At 43.9% G+C, this 24,109-nt stretch overlaps 3 protein-coding genes across 4 annotated transcripts in view; 2 read left to right on the top strand and 1 right to left on the bottom strand.

Moving 5' to 3' along the window:
• LOC111071728 (voltage-dependent calcium channel subunit alpha-2/delta-3) overlaps positions 1-24,109 on the top strand; it is a 43,736-nt gene extending 19,627 nt beyond the window's left edge. The window contains exons 4-17 of one of the 2 annotated variants that reach the window (XM_022363217.2): positions 4,963-5,073; positions 18,170-18,646; positions 18,706-18,987; positions 19,061-19,768; positions 19,847-20,060; positions 20,134-20,339; positions 20,419-20,648; positions 21,251-21,283; positions 21,480-21,584; positions 21,649-21,910; positions 21,974-22,462; positions 22,523-22,678; positions 22,740-22,896; positions 22,965-24,109. In XM_022363217.2, coding sequence (XP_022218909.2) covers positions 4,963-5,073; positions 18,170-18,646; positions 18,706-18,987; positions 19,061-19,768; positions 19,847-20,060; positions 20,134-20,339; positions 20,419-20,648; positions 21,251-21,283; positions 21,480-21,584; positions 21,649-21,910; positions 21,974-22,462; positions 22,523-22,678; positions 22,740-22,896; positions 22,965-23,158 — 3,624 coding nt within the window. In that variant the 3' untranslated portion in view covers positions 23,159-24,109. The remainder of the gene's footprint in view (positions 1-4,962; positions 5,074-18,169; positions 18,647-18,705; positions 18,988-19,060; positions 19,769-19,846; positions 20,061-20,133; positions 20,340-20,418; positions 20,649-21,250; positions 21,284-21,479; positions 21,585-21,648; positions 21,911-21,973; positions 22,463-22,522; positions 22,679-22,739; positions 22,897-22,964) is intronic. The other variant, XM_022363218.2, reaches the window with a different exon arrangement.
• LOC111071729 (phenoloxidase-activating factor 2-like) lies at positions 6,072-7,454 on the bottom strand. Its single transcript, XM_022363220.2, has 2 exons — positions 7,190-7,454; positions 6,072-7,109 (listed from the first exon to the last, which is right to left on the bottom strand). The coding sequence occupies exons 1-2, from the start codon at positions 7,418-7,420 to the stop codon at positions 6,123-6,125; spliced, it is 1,218 nt and encodes a 405-aa protein (XP_022218912.2). The 5' UTR covers positions 7,421-7,454; the 3' UTR covers positions 6,072-6,122.
• On the top strand, positions 12,707-13,060 carry LOC111071731. The gene has a single exon (XM_022363222.2). It carries the CDS (start codon positions 12,764-12,766, stop codon positions 12,944-12,946), a length of 183 nt encoding a protein of 60 aa, XP_022218914.1. The 5' UTR covers positions 12,707-12,763; the 3' UTR covers positions 12,947-13,060.

Genomic DNA, 24,109 nt, shown 5'->3' on the forward strand with positions numbered 1-24,109 from the left:
GAAAGCCATCAAAACTAACTAACTTTTTTACCTAGCAATTAAAACATGAAAAACATGCTAATTAAAACTTAAATGCAGCTTTCATAATGCGAAAAAAAATTGGAGAAAGTCCACGAAGAGAAGAAAAGCCAACAAACTGCAGCAGTGGGCAAAAACTATTAACTTTAATATTGGAAAATGGCGGGACGGGGCTGGGTGCCTGCCTGGAAAAGTGAGCAGATATCTTGCGATGTGGAGAAATTTGCAAAAGAAATCTCCGCCTGACTGCACATGGAAACATGCGCGTTGATGCGAGACATTGTTACCCTCCTCCGAAGTATGCCGATAGGAGAGGATGAGCGCCCCAGAAGGGTGCCAGCGACATCTTCATTAAAATCTAATTAGCGCATTGCCAGACCAGACCAGACCCGACCAGGCCAGGGCAGGACACAGAGTCCTGGGCTTCCCCGGCTCTTGAGCACATAATCAGTCAACCAGGAGCAGGTCAGGAGCAGGCCAGGGGCGAAGTCAAGCTACCCAGCAATTCACCTACACTTGGAGCAATTCGCTTGAGCTAACTTTCATTTCGCCCATATTATAATTTTTCATTTTATGAAAATTTTGAATGTAATTCAAGTTGCAGTGTTCGTTCTTCTCATCTTATCTTGAAACTATTCTTTCCTCAGTGCTGGTCTATTTCTCTCAGTGTATCAGGTATATGATGCTGCAGCTGGTGCTGGTGCTGGAGCTGCTCCTGCATGCGTAAGCTGCTTAACTTGTGCCGGAATTCAACAGGAGCAGAAGCCACGGGCAGCAAAGCTCAGGAATGCTCAGTCTCCTTTCTTCCCATCTGAACCCCTTGCTCCCATCCTCCCGAGCTGTCCTTGCTCCACTTAAAGTTTTGCGCCAGCTGCATACGCTGCAGCGGGAGGATGGTACGAGGGAGGGGGACGAGTACGAGGCGGACCGCCTTGGGGCTTCGCCTTGCGCAACATTTTCGAATTCCAGAGTCAACCGCAAAATGAAAAACTTTCTATGGCTGCTACTGCCGCTGCTGCTGATGCAACCGCTCCCCCTCTTCGAGTCCTAGCCATAGTGTATACATATTGTATATAGTTCTCTGCACCTCTCTCACCCACCCATCCACCCAACCCTCACCCAGTAGGACACTCTCACACACACGCGCGTGTCCTTCAGGCGTGCATTGCATTTCGATGTTGCTCTCGTGGAAATTGCTTTATAAAATGTTGCCATCGCATAAAAGTTGTGTGAGGTTTTTGTGGGCGTGGCCGCTACCACTGGTGCCCCACTCGCACTGCCATGGCTAGCATCTTGGGGGCTTAGCTTTCTTTTTCCCATGCAATACGTATACGTAATTTTTATTTTAAATTTCCATCATTGATTCTTTTTTATGCTGCGGCTTGTTGCTTGACATGCTTTTAATTTTCAATGCATTTTCTTCGCTCCACTGCTGCGCCCCTCCTCCCGACTTGTTCTATTTTTTAACCATCGGCTATTATTGTTTTGATTTGGCAATAGTTTGCTAATGGATTTCCAGATTCTATAAATCATTTTTGGGGGGAAAACTTTATCGGAACGTGTCTGTTGCAAAGATTGGACGGGGCGAGTGATGGGAATTGTTTGCACACTTTAAAACTTGGAAAGCGAAGAGAAATTTGGTCTCTAACTGAATAAATATATGCATATTATTAAATACAATTGCAATACATTAAAAGAAAGAAAAGTTTCACTTATAGCCTTAAATAGCCACTATCTTTGTTTATTTTCAAAATTTAAGCACATTGAAAACTTTTATGGATGGTTGTATGGATGTTTGGACTGCTTGGAAATTAGACAATTGGGGGGTTTGCGATCTCCTAACTTTGAAACACATTGAATTGCCCTTTTGAAATCGATTTCCAGCAGCTTTGTATGCCATAATCAATTACGTTATCGTTTCGAATCACTTCCAATGACATTTCAGTCAGGCAAACTGAATTCCATACCCACAAGAAAGCCAATTGCCAAGCTCCATATTGCTAATATCCTGTGGAGTCTGAGGAGGCTACTGTCTCTGTCTTAGCCACTTCGTGCCGCATTGGGCGGAAATGTCTGTAAGCCAAATGCAGCAGCAGACATAATTTGGGCGTTTTAAATCCTCGTGTAGAATTTATAATGCTCAATGGATTACAACTTGGACAGGGATGGAGGTTCCCAGAAAATATAAAGAGAGAGTGTGAGAGAGTAATACTTTCTTTTTTCCGAACTTTCATGTGTGTGTGTGTGACATTTTCTTTAGCCAACTAATGAATGCCTCAAAGAGTTTTCTCCTTGCAGTTTTAGTTTTGCGGCCAAACCCCCACACAGAGCTACTCGTAAAAGGCAAATGGAACATGGGAGCCTTTTGGCTCAAGCCACAAATATTTGCACGGTCTCTGGTGTGGGTAGGCACACCCTCACAGACATACAGCAAAAGGGAATACACAGAAAAAAAACCTGCAACTCAGCAGTTGAAGTTAAAGGATGTTCTATTAAAAAAATAAATCTTCAATATGACACAGCTATTTAAACATGCCAATCGAGTTGCTTTATAGATATCTATACTAAATAATGCTTTCAGGTATTGCCATCTGTTGTCTTCTCTTTGTAGGATCTTTCAGATAGCTCACATCTGTTGAGTAGCCATTAATGGGGCCATAGCCTTCGTACTTTGTTTTTCAGTGTACTTCTATTCCCAAGCAGCTTTGAAGGCGTCTCAGTTTCTCCACTGCTGCTGCTGCTTCTGCTGCTTCTGCTGCTGGCACTGAATCAGTTAAGAAAAGTTTTCTAATTAATTCGCCGGAGATATGTACAGAGACACTCACACTCAGGCTCTCTCTCTCTCTCTCTCTTGCTCTCTAGGGGATGCAGCGACGTTGATGGTTACAAATGCGATGGGCAAAAATATAATTTAACTGACAGTTTGTTTGATAAGTGACAATTTGAAATGGGCTTGCAAATGGGCCGATCTGCGAGGTCTGTGTGTGCGTGTGTGTGTGCTTGTCGTGGGGCGTGGCCCTGCCTAAGCTTAACTTCATTTTGAAATTGCTAATTTGTGGCAGTTAAATGCATAAAAAAGTCATAAAATGCATTTGCTCGCACTGCTTAAAAGTATGCTACTCGTATAAATTGTTTGCTTGTCTGCTGCCTGCTGCCTTCTGCCTGCTTCCTCCCTCATTGTTCGATTATGATTATGGGAATTCTCAGACCAAAAAGAAAAGAAAACTCATCAGAATTTTCCATTAAAACAAATGACAACACGTTCAATGGCAAAATCATTATAATGGAAGAAGGACTCCTAATTTTGTGTGGGTGTGCGCCTCAGTGTGTGAGGGATGGAAAAATCAAAGCAAAATATTGGATCCATTAACTTGGCCACTAAATGTGAGTCTCGTCTCGTCTCGGCTACCATCTCCAACTCTAGTTGTGTGCGTGTCTCTTTCTCGCCAGCTATAAGAAGTTGAATGAGAAAAGTGCGGAGTGCTCCCGAGGGTCCTAGGGGATAAATGCAATGGAATGTGAAATTTAATTAGACACATTCGGCAGAGTAGCGAGAGCTTGAGAAGATAAAAGGGAAAGGAGTGAGAACGATGAGAATCATAAGCAGAGAATATTTAGATGGAAGTAAAAATAGTTTAATAAATCAAGGGCTGGGCTCTCTATCCGTCTATCCTCTGAAGGCAATCGCTTATACCATGCCCATGCGAGTGCAGAACTGTATCATATATGTAGCTGCCATATAACACTAGTCAACACGACAATTAGGCTGTGTCCCAAAATTACTTTTTCTGATATATTTCGGGGTTTAAAATTTTTTAACGAATTATGGTTTTTTTTATGGTTTTTTAAGAATTTTTTAAAATCTGGTATTTTATTAATGTTTTTTTTTCAGAGGTAGTGCCTCTATTTTTCACATAACTCGAGTATCTTCTATCTGGTTGCATAGAACTTTGCAGTTCGGAAAAGCTGTATGCAGCTATAACTCGGACCCAGACACTTTGTATCTGCAGCTTAACGCCGGGAAGATATTAAACTTTAAATTTTAAATTTCATAATTTGTTGCGTTATTTTTTTTTTTTAATTTTGACTTTAAAAACTCGGGAAAAGTTGAAAGAAAAATATTTCTTGGCCAAAGTTTTTAGTTTTAGATAGACGCATTAATTAGGCGTCGTTTAAGAAATTGTTCATTAAAATCTATGGAGGGACAGTGGAGCTAAAATTCGTTAACCAAACCTAAAAATGAATAAAGAGGACAAAAAATACTTTTTGGAAGGTTGCGGGCCCAACTGCCAATTGGAAACAAAGCAAACGAAAAGGGGTTGTATTTTTGGTACCTGAACGTGTTCCATTGGCATTGGACCAGCAACGGTATTTTTCAGGTAAAATTAGTTTTGAGTTGATTTGGTCAAACGGCTGCAAGTTGACCGTGAACAATACCTTAAACGACACCTTTGCATTAGCAATCGAATTAAATTAAATCTATTTTTTTTTAAATTCCATTGCTAATGCAAACAAATTTTGGCCAATTCTGCCAGTTGCCCGTCCCCCTCATTCCATGCCTTTTGGCTCGCTCAACTTCTTTTAGAAACTCTGGTAAGAGGTAGATATAGAGCCGCAAGCTCAGCGCACAGCCAATGAAAATCTAATTTAATTAATAAGATGCATTAAAATCAATTAAATACCAATTTTAGATTTGCCTGCAGCCATAGAAACCGTCTCCATCCATTCGCGAAACCTTTGCCGAAGTACATCAGAGTTTTATGTCGGACCATAAGCAAAGCGCCAAAGTTTTATAACCCTTTAAACCCCTTTTTGTGTACTGAACCGAGCCCATCGGTTTTAAAATTGATGGCAGTAAAATGTACTGAGAATTGTGTACGTCCGTACGTACGTACGTATGTATATTTGGAAATTATATTTGCTTTTCCTCTTGTCCATTTGTAGCGCTTCAAGGACAACGACATCGAGGTGAAGCGCAAGGATGGCATTATCCTGCTGCGTGAACTGGCTGCCGAGGTGAAGAACTTTATGGACTTCAAGCGCAACTCTGTCATGGTAAGTGGATACCGAATACGATTCCTTTCGCCGCTCTCCTTCTGTTGGGCCTACAATTGACAAGTGGCTCAATCGCTAAATGCTTAGGGGGCAAGCAGCCGGGTACTCCCGAATTTAAGGAGAACACTTAAAAACACACAGCAAAACAATCACAAAGGGATGAGACAGGACAACGGGTCTCCTGCCTGCTCGTTTGGGACGGCGACGGGAACGGAGACGGGACTCCGGCGTAAAGTGGAAAACAATAAATTGCCGTGGGGCAAGTCTCATTGCGGTGATGTTGAAGCTCGTGAATGGAGCCGCTTGGGGACTCCGAGCCAGCGGTGGAGAAAGGAGACGAAGAAGAGGTCGGCGCCAAATTTAAATTTAAAGTGCGCCCAGCCACAAGCGGAAGTTTTTGATGGCGCCCGCAGCTGCTGCGAGTGCGTGCGTTGTCCCGCGTCCAAGTGCTGCTTCTGGCAAAGTACTCGCCTCGTCTCGTCACACATTTCCTCATCTCCTCATCTTCACTTCATCCTCTTCTCTGACTCTCCTTCTCTGCTCTGTTGTGCGGTGTTGTGGTCCTGGTCGCTGATTCGGCTGCCTGCTGCTCACTCTCTTTGCGGTGTTCCAGTGTTCCCTGTCGCCTGACCCCTGTCCACTGTCCCACAGTATCAATAGACCTCGTTTACCGTGGGAAGAATTTGCAGCAGGCGACGGAGCAAAGTGGCTTGATTGTGCGGAATCACCCAGAAGAAGCTTTGCTCTGTATGTGTGTATATTCGTAGCGGGATCGGATACCATTAGAAAAAGGATTTAGAGTAAGAAAGAAATCAACATACAATATGTACGCTTATGGTTATTCTTCTGCTCTTCTTCTGCTCCATCTTCTATAGACTTCCACAGTATTTGTCTAGGAAAGCAGATTGGCGTCTGACCTTTTAATCAGCTTTCCACGTTCCCGTTTATCAGCTGCAGAATTCTAGTGCCGCGCTTTAGTTTTTTTTATTTTATATATATAAATCGGTGACTATATATTTAACAGGGAATAATTGAGTTTACAGAGCACTTTATTTGGGAATCATAGCTGGTTCTTTGGATTTGTTCGATAGGTTATTGATCTGGATATTTAAGTTGGAGCCGACAAGAATGGACCAGATTTTGTGCGAACACCCACCATTATTCACAGAGCCAGTACCTCCAGTACCACTATCAAAATTACTTCTGGAAACTGACTTTTCCGAAACTTTCAGATCAATCCATTCGCGGAAGAGGGCAACATTTGTGTAAAGAGCCGGAGTGTTCTGATCTCCACAGCCAATGCCCCAATTGACAATGCCAGCCTGTTCATAGCGTCGGTTATCGTTGGCCAGAGGACAGACCAATGGGGATCCGCCATCGCCCTTACACGCGTCCCTACCCCGTTCGCCGCCTGCACAAATTAAGCTGGAGTCGATCTCAAAGTAGGAGCCGAGGATGGTTCGTCTCAGTTGTTGTTGGCACAGTTCACGACCAACCACGGGCACCTCAACTTTCTTCAATATATTCATGTAGGAGCTGGACGAAAACGTCTTCTTGCCCCAGCCGCTGACAAAGCATCTGCTATGGTCGAAATTCCTGTTCGCTCTAGGCAGGCAAGCGGGGCTGATGTGGGGCTGTGGGTTTATTCGCGTACTGAGGAAGAGCAGTGCCAAATTGTTCGCTCCCGACGATTTCTGGAAGTCCGGATGTCTTTCGATAAGCCTTACGTCGACATCCACATGGCGATGAAATTCAGTCTCAATTGAAAAGTCCCATTCACCAGCCCTGACGAAAAACTCTCCTGCTTGGAGATTGAACACGACATGGGCTGCGGTAAGGACTACATCTGATCCAATCAATGTTCCAGCTTTCAAATATGATTTATCCGACTTGCGAAGCAGAGCCACCATCCAGGGAAACTCACCCACCTGGGCCACATCCGCTGAGTCGGTCATGGTGGTATGCAGACCCATTTCGTTTCGGTGTCCACATTCCGTTGGAGTGGAAACGTCTAACGGGACAATGGGGGTATCAACCTGAAAGAGCAACCAAATGACACACACATATTGCACACCTACCCTACGAAGCTGATCGCTGTAGGTCCCACAGAACCTACCTTATCTGTGATGGCGCAGCAGACTTCGGTGGCATCGCATCCCTCATTGCCGTCTAGCAACGTACGAAATGAGAACAGTGCCCGGCCATCCCTAATGACAGCTCCGTTGTCGCACAAAATCCGCGGCACACATACTTTGTTTTTGGAGTTGCCACAGTTTTTCTCAAGAACTTCGGCTGAGGCCATTAGCAGGAAAAGCAGGAGTGGAATTAGAACCTCGATTTGTGACATTATAGCGCAGATTTCCGTAACGCACTGATCGACTTGAGGATTTGCTCTCGGCATTTATAGAAATATCAGCATTCCTAGAATGTTGATACGAATTTTGTGATTACATAGTATCCAGAGATGATTGCACGGAAAAGATTTTAAGAAATTTATTGAATTAAAGGCAAACAACTTTTAAGAAAACGAGAAGGAACGTGCGAGTCGCTTCTGGGGACGCGACACTACTTATACCCGTAGTCAGTCCGCATAAAAATTTTAGAATTTTAGAATTAAAAAAAAAAATTTTACATTTACATTTTTTTTCTACATATGTTATCTACATCTACTATGCATATTCTACATCTAACATGTAGATTCTGCATGTACCATGTATTAGAGGGTACTAACGCGGCAGAGTGTGCGAGCGAGAAAGTGAATGTGTAGCGTGTCTCTTGCTGAGTTTGGCGGGGGAAGCAACTGAAAATTAATTTCTTCATTCTGGCTATAATTATAATCCGATATGATTCAGATTCGGCAATATGGTAGATAGGGTCATTCTCTACGATACTTTAGTTTTATCGTATCTTTAAAATGGTGCTTGCCACAGATTTTCGTAATTTGTGGTGGTGGAAAGGGGGCGGGGCGTGAAGTGAAATACACTTGTAGCAGTGTGATGTCACATGAGTCTGGAAACCAAGTTTGGTTTCTCTAACTCTGATAGTCTCTGAGATCTAGGCGCTCATCGAGACGGACAGACGGACGGACAGACGGACATGGCTATATCGACTCGGCTATTGATGCTGATCAAGAATATATGGACTTTATGGGGTCGGAAACGTTTCCTTCTCTGCGTTGCACACATCCACTTTTACCACAAATCTAATATACCCCTTAACTCTTTTTTGAGTACGGGTATAAAAACGTCGGACAATACATTTTTAGGTTCAAAAGATCAGCTTAATTGTTGCTGGTCCATGCTCTCTACGCGTAAGCAAGCTGTACTCTGATCATTTACTCTAATCTTGCAGGCCCCTTGTCATTGCAGAGTTCAAATATGTATACATTTTTGAAAAAATAAAAATTATAATAATTTGTTTTATCATTTTTTGGCAATCTTTTCGACCGCTTTGGACCCACTGTTTAAGTCTATAAATGCCAATGGCTGTCCACTCAACCGATTTGGCTGTTTTTCTGGCGCAGCATTTTGATTGATTGTTCTGGCTAAGTGTCTCCTTAGCTCCAGTACCCTCCTCTCCGCATTGTGAGAGTGAAACGAGGCTATAAACTTTTTATATCTATTACTCCAAACGCGACTTTCATCATTTAATCACTGTTTTAGAATGCTCCAGCGTCGATGTATATATGTACCTCTTAAGTGGCCGTATATTCGGTATTCTTCGAGTGTGGCCGTACATTTGGGGATTATTAATATACATTAGGGCTGCTGTATTGGCTGATATGGTCTAAAATTGTATAAAGGGATTGCCGTATTGGCTGATAAGGATTATCCCACCACAACTTGACCATCCTGACTGTTGGACCACATGATTCGCTTAAAGATACGGGAATTTTACAATGGTTTACAGTTCTTGTCTTTTGTTTTCGATGCTCCAAACACCTTGATACTGGTTACGGGATATGTACCTGAAAACATTCTACGTCTTTAACAGAAACCTGTCATTTCGTAATACTTTTTCTATAACATAAGGACACTTGAGCTATCTCTATATTTTTCGCCGTTTCCTCTCTTATTTCTGGTAAGTCTTTGTTTTCCTTGCACGTCATTAAATTCTTCTAGCTTTTCTTTTAAATTCGTCTACTACTTTTACTCTCTGTTCTATGCCGACTAATAATTTACAAATGTTGATATGTTTCGATACTATTAAAGAGATGATGATTGTCGACGATGACGATGGTTTATTGCTATTGATAGTATGTACTGCGATACAGAGTCGAAGGGATAGCGAAAGGTTCGAGCTATGTTGATGACGAGAGCACGACGAGTCGGTTGGATGGTTAGCTCGATTCCAGACGGTGTCGGATTGAAGAGCTCGATTCCAAGACGATGTGCAAAACGAAATGCTAGGTCCAGAGTAACTTCAAGCGCAGGCGGTTCGAATAAACCGTGCCCTCGTGAGAGCGACATATTGAGAGAGTGATAACGATAGCGAAGCAAGGAAGGAAAAGTGCGAGCATGGTGCAACTATATTTATAAGGTGGTCTCATCAGTTGGGTGGAGGACGATAAATATTTTCAATTTTTCATTTGGCTGCGTAATCAACCATACTCAACCCGTTGAAGACCACGGGTCTTTAATATCCTTCTTTCAACGGCATAAAGGGCTCAGCAGACAAATACCTAATCGGACAGTTTCAGCGAAAGACGGGCAGGCGAAGAGTAATGCCGTATTCAAGTCGGGAACAGGAATCGACATTCCCAGATCAGCAGGACTCTCTGAAATTGAAACTGAGGGAAATTGTTTTGTATGCCCTGCTGCATCAATATCTCGCATTAATTTAATTTAATTCCATTTAATTTAATTATGAAATTATTTACAACTTGAGCGAGAGAATCAGAATCGAGCAAACAACACGTACAGTCATCATTAATAGGGCCCAGCATAACAATTAAATGTTATAATCAACGCATGAGGGCAGATTTAATGCGACGCCTGGCGCTGGCGCTGGTCCTGGTCTCTGACCCGCTCCCGTTCTCGGTCCCGGTTCTAGCCGTGTTGCCAAGTGCGTGGATATACATAAATAATTTTTTATGATTTCCGAAATATATCGATTAAATTTGTTTTGTATGCGTATTTTTTTGTGGGTTTCGTTTGGTTTGTTTGTTTTTGCAAACGGTTTCTTGCGGACAACACGCTCACACATACCATACGCAGATGCTGTCCCTTGGGCTCGCTGCTGCTGCTGATGCTGCTGCTGGTGTCCTTCCTCTCCTCCCATCTGTTGGCCGGAAGTTTTTGGCCCTGACGCAAAACGCATACGAAGCACCATTAATTAAAAATCAACCCACATGAACAGAAACAGCAACAACAGCAATAGCAACAGCAGCAGACGTGGCAGCACCAGCCAACAACAAAATCAGCGACTGGCCAGACAAAAAAAAGAAGGCAAAAACAAACCAAAAATCAGACCCAAAAGAACCAAGCCGGAAAGTGAGCAACGACCATTCTGGCCTGGCTTTTGTTGTTTGGCCAAATAAAAGATTGACCGGGAAATGTTTGAAACATTTATGAAATGGCAAACACAGGCAGACACACACCTTTTGGCCACCTCGCCCTCACATATACGCAGACGGACAGCAGAGCACGTCTCCGGTGGGTCATCCAATCGCTGGGCCAGAAACTTGAGCCTCAGGGTGGGGGAAACAAACAAGAGATAAAAGCAAATCCCAACACCACGATGACCCACCCACACAGGTCCACTCTCCATTTTAGCTGCGTTGGCTTCAGCTCTCACGCATACTCAATTTTAGAGGTCAGATAGACAGGAACAGCAACAGCAACCAAAATCGAACTGAAGCAATATCTATCGTATGGAGTGTAGCCTTACCGGTGATAGAACTCGTACGTACACAAGCATTCCCGACATAATCAGAGAAAAGTTGCAAAAAGATGCAGTCTTACCACTTGGGAAATAATTTTTGAAACGCAACAGAAGATGAAATCTGCTCAAACAAAGAACTCTAGTGGCCAGAGTTTCTTAGTATGTAAAGGAGTGGAAATAAAACATACAGGCCTTCAGTGTGGTAGTTTTATAGATAGACTCTATCAGCTTCACAGAATATTAAAACCGGTAGGGAAACAGCGCGACGATAATTATATACCCTTGCAGATCGCCAATCAGCCAAAGTATACTTTTTTTTTATTGCTGAAACATTTTCTTAAAAAGAGGTACATATTCCATTTTTCGTTTAAACTTATTTAAGACTGAGAGACCACTTAGTAAGAACAAAACATTGCTTTTTCTATGGGGTTCGAGATTTGTACAACCTTTGCACCATTCTATAATATTATCGGCAATGGCAGTCAATGTAAATCTTGGGATCAAATGAGCTGACCATGCTTGTTTCCACGAACAACGTAATCAACAAAATGCAGTCATTTACACTCATTTTTTCTTTGAAAATGCATTTAACAATAAATGGTTGATAACCTCTGATCTGAGTAATAAAATATGGGTATACATGGTCTTTATGTAACAAAAATTGATAAATTTAAAAAAAAACCTTAGCGCAGCACTTATTGATGCTGGAAGATTAAGTTTATCAGCTGTTCATTACCACGAAATGAAACAAACAACAAACAATTAGTAAATAAATTTAATAATAAGCACATCAATGGTTGATAACCTCTGATCTGAGTATTAAAATATGGGTGTTTTAAAACACAGAAACACCGCAGCAGTAATTGGTGCAGGAAGATCATTTATCAGCTGCTCATTCATATGTGCCAGGTTGTAGTCAGTAGATGTATCCTCAAAGTGGTTAAGGCTGGCATTTGAATTCGCTTAACTTATCTACATACAAACGAAATATAAATAAATTTCTAAAATAAAATGATTTTGATTGGCTGTTAGAGTTAGATAAGGTCAAGGCTACTTATAAACTACAAAGGAAATCGGACAAATCGTTTTCAGCGTCAAGAGATTCACAAATAAATCTCAGGAAAGTTTGCCACAACTAATGAGATATGGAGATCCGAAAGGGTTACGATGTTTTCTGCCATAGAGACCCGACCCGATTGAATAAACTTTTCCTACTCAAAACTAAGAATTCCCAGAACGTCGTAATGACAAATTTCCATTTGCTCCAGCGCTCTGCCCACTTAACAATAAACATGTTAGAAAGATACAGGTTTCAGGCTAGCAATAAGCGGATTGACAAGTCAGTGGCGTCGCTCAGAAGGGGGTCAGAGTGAAGGGGCTCAGCTTTGGTGTATTAGCACTTCTCTATTGCGCGGATTGTACGCAGATATGCAATTATATTACTTGATATTTTAAATGATGTCAAACAAAATAAAAAAAAGAAGAAGGCCAATCATAATTGGAATCTGGAAATTCCTCGTCTAAATGTTGAGAATAGAGCTGGTAAGCCGAGCGCTTATTGGAACACTTTGACCGGTTTGTCCGCCTGTCAGTTGATCAATATAATATAGTACTGCCATTATACATACGAGTACATGCGACTTATATGTATACGCTTATCTGCGTAGCTCATGCCGTTTTCTTAGGCTTCGGGCTTGACTCTGGGATTCTCCCGCTTCTATTAAGTTCACATATAATCTCGTTAATTAGTCATCTGAGCGATCAGTTGTATTTTACGTATTGAGACGAACAGTTCTACAGTTTGGAAATGGATTCAAAGACCTTCGTATTGCTTCTGTTGGTTGCCTGCTTGTGTGTGGCCTGCTGTGTGGCAGCGCCGCAGGGATGCAGCGGAGGACTATCTTCCAGGAATGGCGATATCACCATTGATCTGCACAATTTGAATGGGTTCTTGAACTGCGTGGAGAGGCAGCACCGCAGAAGTGGATGACATCTATTTCATAATCGCAGTCCTGACTTAATATAATTTGTGTGTGTTGTCCAGTACTTCAATGTGAAACCTATAATTAAATTCATCACAATAAATGGAGTGTGCAATAGAAAATATATGTTTATAATGGTCCATGTTTGTGCGTTGCCAGCATCGCGTATACGTGATTTCATTTGATAACAATTCGACCGAAGATGCACTCAAAATTTGGGTTTAAAAAAATATCACCAACTCTTTTATAGTTTGAAATTCACATTGAAAATGTATCTTGAGAAAGCTATCACCTTCTATTCATACAACTGAATCTGGTGTGGACCTATAATGCTTCTTTTCCCGCCCATCCCGCCTGTTGCCGGCAATTTGCGCTCATGTCGAACATGAAAAATAATGAAAACCAACTCGTGCGCGACCAGGCAAGCACCTGCTGTCCCCTGCACCTTGGGCCCCCTGGCTCTGTCCTTTCTGTTCTGTTCTGTTCTGGCCAGACCAGGCCATGCCAATGTTTTGCTTTAACATTGCCACTCGCATTCACCTCCATCAACGTCATACCCATGCTCGCTTCGTATTCATTTTGCTCTCTATAGGATGCCGAGTCCCGCTTTTCATCGTCCTCGTATCATTCGCTTGGGCACCTGCAGGTTGCCTTTTGTTTGGTGCGGCATTAAAATGCTAATTGCCTGTAAACATAAAGGTAGCTGCAGATGCCACACGCATATCATTTTGCCCGACTCCTGGCCGGGCCACTGGCACTGCCTCAACCTCTGTCCCACCTCTGCGCCACTTTCCGTTCGTGTTCACGTGACGTATGCGTAATAATTTGTGCACTCCCTCTCGGTCGCGCATCGCTGAGGTTGCAACGTGTAGCAAATGCCTGCACTAATTCGATTTCTATCAACGCCTGTCAATGCTGTTTTAACTCAGTTGTTGCCCCTGCAACCTGAAACCATTTCTCTGTTCCTCTCTCTCTCTCCCTTTCGCTCTTCTCCTCTCTGTCCACTCTCACTAATAGCTGTGTCCTGTGCCCCGTGTCCTGTTGCTGACAGCTTTTATTTGCGTTCGGTTTCGAGTTAAAATTGACTTTAAAATTGCATTTAACGGCAACAAAAAAAAGCCAACCTCTGCTGTCACACAGTTTCCCCTCCTCCGTCATTCTGCTCCGTCTATGTCTCTGCTTTGGTCGTTTTCCTTTTCGCTCTGCCACCCCACCCCCACCAGTTACCACCCTGCCACAACCCAACCACCCTTTCTGCGCACTGTTGACTTCTTTGCTATAATACCACTTGCACTTTGACGTTGACATTGCGCAAGAGAGAGGGCAACGGCAGTTAGAGAATGAGAGAGATGGACAGAAGAATGTATATATAGATAAAAGATAGATACTTCTTGATAGATGTGTGCATCGGTGTGTGTATTGGGCGTGCTGAAGACTACTCTGCAAGTCTCTTAAATAGAAACGTGCAACAACGTGGCAAGCAAATGTCTTCACACTAAAAGCATTTGCCCTGCCCTACCAAAGTAGAGGGAGCGAACAAAAATACGGAGATCGCGAGTATGTCAGCTCCAAATGGTGACATTTCGCCAATAAAGTCGCTCTGGATAGTTTGCTAACGTGCATAAGACTAGGAGCTAGGAACAATCTTAAGATGGATGTAAGCTCCAGCGATCTGGGAATTTTTTCTTACTCTCAGTCTATATATTTTTCTCTTAGAATATGTTGCGGAAAAGCATAAGATAAACAGCAAAAACTATGGTAGACCATTTTAAGGAAATCAGTGTCACAAAAAGTACAAGGAAGCTTGGAAACCACACAATCCAAGCTTAGAATTAGAAAAACAATCTTAGATGGCCAGGGGACGGCAAAATCTTTTCCACACAACCAAAAAGCCAAAGATGGTAAGCACCAGAGTTTCGCTTTGGCATTTGTAAAAAGGTGTTAATAATCCTTAAAGTAAACCGCATCAAATGCGGGTGTAAATGTGTAGCTGCAGCTCAGTCTGTCACACTTGGTGCTAAAAATACCCAACAGACTTTAGCAGAAGGGTACAGACCAGAACCAGACCCCACACCGGGGCGGTACAGGTGCTGCCACTTGATGTCAGTCTCTTAGCCAGATGCTACACTTTTGCAAGGCTACTCCTGCAAGGGGTTCAGCTCCTTCGCTTGGTTCGCTAATCAAGAGGTAGAAGATTTCACCCAAGACGCGATTCTTCGGGGATGGGACTGGACTGCCAGCGTTAAAGTGTCAAATACTTAGCTAAAGTGATATTAAAACGTAATATAAATTTCTCTTTTGGCTACAAAACTTATTGCCTCAACATTTGGCACGTCCATTCAGACGGCAAATATATTGAGCAGACAAAAAAAACGGAAAAAGCCGAAAAGAAAAGTCTCAGTCAGACTGAAATCGTTGCTTAAACACACATCTTGCATTACCCCAAAGCAGAGAAATAACAGAGGGTGGAAAATCACTCGGCTGGCTCCGGCACCGGCTCTGGCTCTGACTCTTTTCACTTGGCAAATGGTCAATGTGAGTTCGTTTTCCTCAACATTTTTTTTCACAGCATCCTTTCGGGCTGTTGCTCCAGCCAACGCCCAGAGTCCCCAGTCCTGCTCAGTACTGGGTCCCTGGGCCCCAAGCTGCTGCTGCTGCTGCTGCTGCTGCTCCTTCTTCTTCATATGTCTTGCAAACAAATTGCGTGCAAGTAGCTGCATTTTGCTAATTCCGGCAGAGCCCAGACACTGTACCGCTGACATTTGAGCAGGTCGTCCCAGTCTCAGTACCAGTCTCAGTCTTAGTCTCAGTCCTAGTCTCAGTCCCAGTCCCAGTCTCAGCCCCAGTCCCTGTCCCTGTCGCTGCCATCGTTGTCGTTGTCATTGTTGGCTTTTGAATGTTAAGATGTCGACAGCTGCACAGACGAACGAACGGGCGAAGAAGCCAGCTGGTGTCAAATGAGAATTGTGTGCAAAAGGGCATTGCTCACGGTCTCTGGCCCCAGTCCCATTCCCCGCCTATCACCCACCATCCATTCACGCAACCCTTTCTGTGCCGGAGACATTTTTTTTGCCGCCCTTCTCCGCTTTTCTTTGCTATTAGGCTGCCCCGACCTTTGTCTGGACTTGGAGTCCATAAGTGCATAATATTGTAAAAAAAAGTACAAGAAATATATATCATAATACTCGTACAAGACCATGTTTTGCTTGCTCCTCTGTTCCGTTTTGTTCTTTTCCGTTCTATTCCATGTTATGTACGGAATACAGAATGTTAGACAAAGCGACTACAAATGTTTGAAATTCTTTGCATGGGTCTATGGGAATACTATGGGCTATGGGCTGAGAACATCTCAAACAAATATCCATGAATTTGTTCTGCCAATCGTGAGGGGTGGTGCTTGGATTGTAAAACTTACGGATGTGGAAGAGGAGTATTAAGGATTATCAAACAATATTTATTTGCATAGCAAAGAAATTCTTAGAACATACATAATATAGAGCTAAAGGAGAGAAGTTCTCCAACTTCTTTCGGCTCCAACTAAATCGACCAACTTGAGTAACTACTTGGTAGCAACTTTAACTACCTCTTACCTTATTTTCACCATGACAACGGAGCTCTTTCTTTTGCTGAGCAGATGCCAAGGATACCCAAAGCCACCCGGAGCAACTTCCATCGCAGTGTTTCTCCTTGCCTTACCCATTCCCATCTTAAGCAAGTCCCACTCACACAGTCTCGCATTCAGGGTTCCCTCTATTCTATTGACTCACTTTTGGCAGTGTTTATTATTTAATGCCTTAACTAGCTTGCTACTCAACACCTTTTTGGCCAAACTTTAAGTCTCCTTAACTAATTTGAACGCTCGAAAAATGTGCAAATAACTTTGAGAGTCGAGAGCTGAGGGCTGTGTGAAGTTCACCTGAAAAATAAGTTTTCAATGCAACAACTTTCTTTCCCTGAGAGTTGGAGATGGAGTCAGAGTCGGTGCGGGACGTGTTGGGGTCCGCCCCTTAGCCATCCTCCAGTCTGTGGCCATTTGTCTAAACCGCTGACACATTCCCGTGGTGCCAGCGTTTGGCCAACGGCAGCCAATTTACATTGAAATCTTCTTCAGACTCCGCCTGCACTGGGTCTATTCTATGCCCGAGAGCTTCAAGCTTAAGCATTTCTGCTTTACTTCTTATGTCTTTCCTATTTTCTCATTTTTTTCTTTTGGTTTGCCTTTGCCATTGTGCAGAAGTAGTTGAACTATTTCAATGCACCCACATGCAGCCCGGCAGCCTGGCAGCCCGACTCTGCTCTGCAGCATCTTCAGGTGCAGTCAGGCAAGCTGCCTTCTGCCTTCTGCCTTCTGCCTTGTGCCTTCCTTCTCCTTGCTCCAGGTGGAAAGAGCGAATCGCACATCCCCCAGTGTCTATGACTGCAGGTGTTTGTCCTCCTTTGGAGCCAGAGTCTGCCTCAGCAGCCCCGCTTTTTGAGTCTAATTTCGCTGCAGCTAAAGTTCTTGTTTGTGTCTTATGAAAGTGCATACAGTGGGGCCAAAGTTAAACTTGTGAAAATAATTTGTGCGCCAAGATGCGAAATGCATTTCGAGAATGAGCCAAATCAGTGGGAGAAGATTGAGATAGATTCCTCTGTTGCTGTATTTTTGTTTCTAATTAATAACTTTATTTAAATACAACACACAAAATTAATGTTGGAATATCTATTGGAAAATATTTTGCCCATTATGAGAAAACTTTCGTAATGATTTGATGTCGGACAGGAATCAGGGACAGGCCTGTACAATTTTATTTGTATGCCCCAAAGTATGCTCCACTAAATTGGTATCTGAAATCTCTAGTTAGTGCTTCTGGGCTGGGCTGCTTAAACACTGTGCATTCTCGATATTCCCCTACTGATTTCCCAGTACATTGAATTACACTCCTCCCACACACGCACACAGATACACCACAGGCACACACTGATAGCCACCCACACCCAGACTAAAACCAAAACTAAAAGTTGGTTAAAAGAAAGCAAAAACAAAGTAAAGCAAACTCTTCTCCGCTTTGTGCAATTTAAGACTTGAGCAAGAGAATAAATTGCATAAAGCGGGAAAACTTGCCCAACTTTCCCGCCTGCAAGGCCCCTCCGGAATGTAAAAGAGAAATATTTATACAGATTGATAGGAGTGAGTAATGCCAACAACATCCTTTCCTTTCCTTTCCGTTCCTTTTCTTTCTTTTTTCCAGCGCCTGATGGACTCGGCCGAGCAGGCGGCCCTCTCTGAGATGGACGGACAGGGACAGGCGGAGGCGCCTATGGGGGGACAGCAGCAGCACTACGATGCGAGGCGGATCAACGAGTATAATGCCGATGGCAAGCTGGCGGATGGAGCCCGTCATATGGATATACGGTTCATGCGACGCTTCGAACGCCTCCCGGTCAATCTCAGTCTAAGCTCGATTCTGGTGCCGCATGGCGTCGATCTGGATGAGGCGGACGTGAAGTCGGCACTGCAGTGGAGCGCCCATTTGGACCCACTGTTCCAGAACAACTTAGAGCAAGATCCGGCATTGTCATGGCAATACTTTGGCTCATCCTCGGGCTTCCTGCGTCGCTTCCCGGGCACGGCCTGGCCCCCCGAGGGTTCCAAGGGAAGCAAGCTCATCCACGACTTTCGCACCCACAACTGGTTCGTCCAAGCCGCCTCCTCGCCCAAGGATATTGTGAGTAGCCTCTACCCAAACAAACACGAAGACTAAATGACGAGTTCTATGGTTTTTAGATGATTCTATTGGATGCCTCGTCCAGCATGTCGGAGAAGTCCTTTGATCTTGGCATGGCCACGGCCTTCAACATTCTGGATACCCTTGGAGAAGATGACTTTGTGAACCTGATCACATTCTCGGAGGTGGTCAAGGCGCCCGTGCCATGCTTCAAGGATCGCATGGTTCGTGCCACGCCCGACAACATCCAGGAGATCAAGTCCGCGGTCAAGGCCATCAAGCTGCAGGACACGGCCAATTTCACAGCTGGCCTGGAATATGCCTTCAGTTTGCTGCATAAGGTAAACCACCTTCCTCCACCGTCCCTGAGTGATGTTCTAAGCTAACCACTAACAACTACACTCCATCCCGTAGTACAATCAATCCGGTTCGGGGAGTCAGTGCAACCAGGCCATCATGCTGATCACGGAGAGCACTTCGGAGTCGCACAAGGACATCATCAAGCAGTACAACTGGCCGCATATGCCCGTGAGAATCTTCACCTATCTGATTGGCAGCGACTCGAGCAGCCGGAGTAACCTGCACGACATGGCCTGCTCCAACAAGGGCTTCTTCGTCCAGATCAACGACTACGAAGAGGCGCGACGCAAAGTAATCGACTACGCCTTGGTCATGGCCCGGCCCATGATAATGTACCAGGCGGATCATCCGGTGCACTGGAGTCCCGTGTTTGTGGCCGGCAAGTCTGGCGGCCTAGGACGGGACTCGGAGTACCAGCGACGCCTGGTCACGACAGTTTCAACTCCGGTCTTCGATAGACGAAACCATTCGGTGCGCGTTGCCAATCTGCTGGGCGTGGTGGGCACCGATGTGCCCATCGAAGAGATACGCAAGGTTATACCCCAACATAAGCTGGGACCGAATGGATATTCGTTTATCGTCGATAACAATGGGCGAGTGCTCTACCACCCCGATCTGCGCCCGCTGGGCGATGGCAACCAGTATATCGATCAGCTCAAGCCCAAATACGCCTCGGTCGACATCACGGAGTTGGAACTGCCGGAAACGGAAATCGGCAACGATCACGAGATAGTGGAAATGAACAAGAATCTGCTCAATGAGGTGGGTTCAAGGTGTTAATGCATCTCCCACAGAGAACCGGGCTACATATATCTTTGCACATGTCTGTCAATCTTTCAGATGCGCGGTGACATGATTCGACCCAAAGAGGGCGAGACCGAGTTCACCGTCCTCAACCATTACGATGAGGTCAAGCGGGTCTCCAGTCGAACGCACCGCTACTTCTACGGCCCCATCGAGGATACACCCTTCACGCTGGCTATTGTGCTCCCGGAGAAATACGGTAGCCACGAGTTGGTCTCCCAGCAAGAGATCCGGCATTCGCGTAACAATGGTGAGATAGTTTTTGCAATGCTCGTCCAAGTATCCTCGACTAATGCAGGGCTCTTTTTTTATCTCTCCTTCAGTTACCGAATACTTTAAGGGAGACAACTGGCGCGTACATCCCGAATGGGTGTACTGCGAGTACAATAGCGTCAGCGATCTGGAGAAGGAGCGCGAGAGCTCCGGCGAGTATTCGTCACGCGATCAAGAGCCCAGTTTTGGGTCGCCAGAGGAGCAGGTATTGCATTTTCTGGCTCGCGCCGGACGCCCTGGTTGGAAGTGGATGTCGGTAAGCAATCGATCTTAAGGAGGGGTGGGCGGGTTCTCTGCTGTGAGCATTGCACTTATCTTTCATTTCGTTCTCCCAGGTTCGACCCAAGTCGCCGCAGCCACATCACAACATGCACAGTGGCTCCAACGGCAATTCGCCCGGATCGAGCCACTTTGGGTCGCAGCATCTGAATGGTCAGGGCTCTCGCAAGGCAGAGCCGTACTTTTGCGATCGAACCCTCATCCAGAGCTTGGTCCGTGACGCCATGGTCACCGATGGTCTCGACAGGAATACAACAAGCACCTCTAATGGGAAGGAGGACAAGCAGTAAGTTCTAAATAAGTCTCCTATTTTTTTTTGTAATTTGAATTTAGTTTTCGATTTCGGTTCAGTTTAAGGCACTTTAATGGGGAATAAATTAAAGTCTCTCAAATAAATATTTTAAACAAATTAATATTTAAAAAATTTTATTTTAAAAAAATTTGAATATGAGAGTTTTTTTTTTAATTTAAATGTTTGTTTGTTTTGCGAATTTATTTATTTCTTAAAAGTTTTCGTCGTAACAGCCTTTATAGTTTTCAAGAAAAATCGTTACAGCCTTAAGATATTTCCAAATTATTTTATTTTATTCTTAAAGCAATAAGAATATTTATTTTTCATTATTTTATTGATTGTTTGAAATCGGTTTTATTTAAAAATTTCACTAAAGCACAAAAATCCATTTTCTCTCTGCATATATTTCCCCCACTCTATTTTCTTTGATGGCAAACAAAACTTTCCGTTCTTTTGCTATATTTCTGCACTCCCTCCTACACATTATACGAATAACCATAATGAAATATTCTTTCCCCCACTGCAAATAATTTATGTACATTTATTTTACAAATGCAATTTCAAATGCACAAATTTTACATGATCAATTTCTATAGTCCCATCGCCACATTGATGGCTATTCTGAAGAGGTAAATGGAAGAGTAATTTGTATCGAGTTCGAGTAGTGTTTGAACAATGCAATCGCTTTTGAGGACCAGCCACACGGAGCAGGCTTGAACACTATCCCCTAGAAATTGTGATCTGAGAACTTTTACGCTGGCCCTAAGACATTTAAAAGTTTATCGATACGAGGATACTAAATTGCATCCCTTTCTCTTTCCATAGGCAAGGCTATTCGAAGTTTTTGGTTGCCACCTCCTTTGTCGCCACGCGTTCGGGTCTTCTCCGCTGGATTGATCACATCAAGAGGCCCGAAGATACCCCAGAGCCGTAAGTATACGATTTCCTGGCTTGAATTAAATTTTGAACAAGATTCCGTATTTTTTTGCCACAGCCACTTCAGCGAGGAGAACGTAAGGGCCATGGATACATCGTGGTATAAGCGGGCTATAGATCAGCACGCTGTGGAACCGGATAGTTTCGTGTACAGTGTGCCTTTCGGCTCGGGCTATGCCATCAAGTCGAATGCCACTCTGGTAACTGCCTCCCATGCTATATTCGTGGAGCATCGCGGCCACAAGGCCCCAGCAGGGGTTGTGGGCTTGCAATTCCAGCACGATTCATTGGCCAAGCACTTTATAAATATCACCTCAACTGTGAGTGCACAAGGTGGGTGGGTAATTGTTGATCTATACTGAAGAAAATTCTTTCCATTTCAGTGCACTGCGGCGAGTGCGTCGGGCTGCAAGAGAACCTGCGCCTCGGACAATCTCGACTGCTACGTGCTGGACAACAGCGGATTCGTGATCATCTCCGAGGAGATGGAGCACACGGGCAAGTTCTTCGGCCAGATCGACGGCACCATTATGGACTCACTTGTGCAGGATCGCATCTACAAGCGAGTGACCGTCAACGACTTTCAGGGTGTGTGCTCCGATGCGGACAATCCATATACGGCTGCTGGTGGCATTCTAAAACCAAATCGCTTGGGTTCTTGGTTATTTAACCATTTGGTGGCCCTAAGTGCCACCTGGCTATCCTTTATGCCGGCCACATTGCGTGCCTGGCCGCAGGATGACTACACCTACGACAACGAGGATGTTGTCTTTGTGGAGAACAATTATTCAGATGAATACGATAATTTTGACAATGATTATGGCTTGCCAGTAGATCAGGAAATGGATGAGTTCTTCACCACAGCAGACGTGGTAAGATTGTATTTATTTGGATTTGAAATATAGTTCATGTCTCATCTGTCTGTCTTCTAGGAATACACAACGCCACCTCCCAAGGTGCATAAGCCACATGCCGGTCCTCGCTTTGCTCCAGATCCGCAGAATGCGAGAAGGTGCGATCTGCGCACGGATCTCTATATGCTCCAGCCGGAGCGATTAACTCAGGGCGGCCAAAATAATCCACTCAAGGTATGAGTCTTCTAGTCATCACATAGGTATCTCGAAGTGTAATCCTGTGTATCTGTTCCAGGGTAAACTCACCAATTGCCATGTCTCTGGCTGCGAGCGGCCGTTCAGCGTCCAGAAGATTCCGCACAGCAATCTCATCCTGCTGGTGGTGGACACACTGTGTCCGTGCGGCTCCAAGCAGCTGGATATCGAGCCCTTGGAGGAGTCCGGTGTTGTGGGTGAGTATTTGGCATTGCTGTCATCCTCTAGAAGTTTTGGTTGATTCCCATTTCTGGTGGCATTTTAGGTGCTTGCAGCACGAGACGGCAGACCCAGGAGCAGGAGTCTCGACGCCGGCCCAGGAAGTGCATCAACTATCATCCCGAGGAGATTGAGATACAGCAATGTGGGCGCGGCAGCAACCTGAGTCACATGTCCCTCTCTGTAATCGTGGCCCACATTCTGATGGTGACGGTAACCTTTGTGCTGTCCAACGCGTGATATGAGTACTAAACGGGCACGAGGACGATAACCTGCAGTAGTCGTGAGGATTAAGTTTTTCCTTTTTTCGTCTGTAAGCCACATGGTTCGGATGGAGGGGAAAACAAATTTGAGTTTGTTGATTTCAAGGCGCCCTTTGCATGGCCACAGAGCAAAGAAAAAAATTAATATATTTATTTAGAAATACGCAACGCTAAGGCAAACGTTATACTAACGAGTTTATACCCATATGTTTGTAGACAATAATTTGCAGGAGAGGATTCCCGTGCACAATTAGACAAATCGTTAGATAAACCTCAATTCCGTATGTGTTTGTGCAATAGGCGGAACGGAACAATTGAAATCAGATTATTTAGTCAAGGATAAATACTTTCTAGAGCGAGCTTTGTTCCCCCCTATTTTAACCAACTGATTTCCCTAATTACGAGCAAAACCGAATAATTACGAGCACTCACTGAAGCAAAAATATGAAGCGATTAAAAGTTGTCAGTCGGTTTGTGTAAATAGTATGAGAAAGTATTCAATATGAACAAAATTCCTACCGAAAAATATTCCATTCAAGAACAAGTTTTTCCTTTTGTCAGTCTTACAACGTTAAGGGATATATGGAGTTCATTTTGCACTCAACTGCGAACGCACAAGATATCAAGTATTATGTACGAGTATTTTACAACAAACAAGAAGGAGAATTCACTGAACAAACGGAAGACTTGAAAAACCAGACAGCAATGTATAAACAAAAGCACATCAGAAACCAACAAAACAAAACAAAAACCAAAACAAAGTTGTAGTCAGTACAGTTCATATCGCAGACATATGTATGTATGTACATCTGTACATGCTTATGTACGAGTACATGTATATGTATGGGTGACAGCCACTTTTGAACAGCAATAAAAACACAAAAATAATGAAAAGTACGAGTATATACTAGTATATAAATAATAAATA

Source organism: Drosophila obscura, unplaced genomic scaffold, assembly GCF_018151105.1.
Source record: "Drosophila obscura isolate BZ-5 IFL unplaced genomic scaffold, ASM1815110v1 contig_46, whole genome shotgun sequence".
Taxonomy (NCBI): Eukaryota; Metazoa; Arthropoda; class Insecta; order Diptera; family Drosophilidae; genus Drosophila; species Drosophila obscura.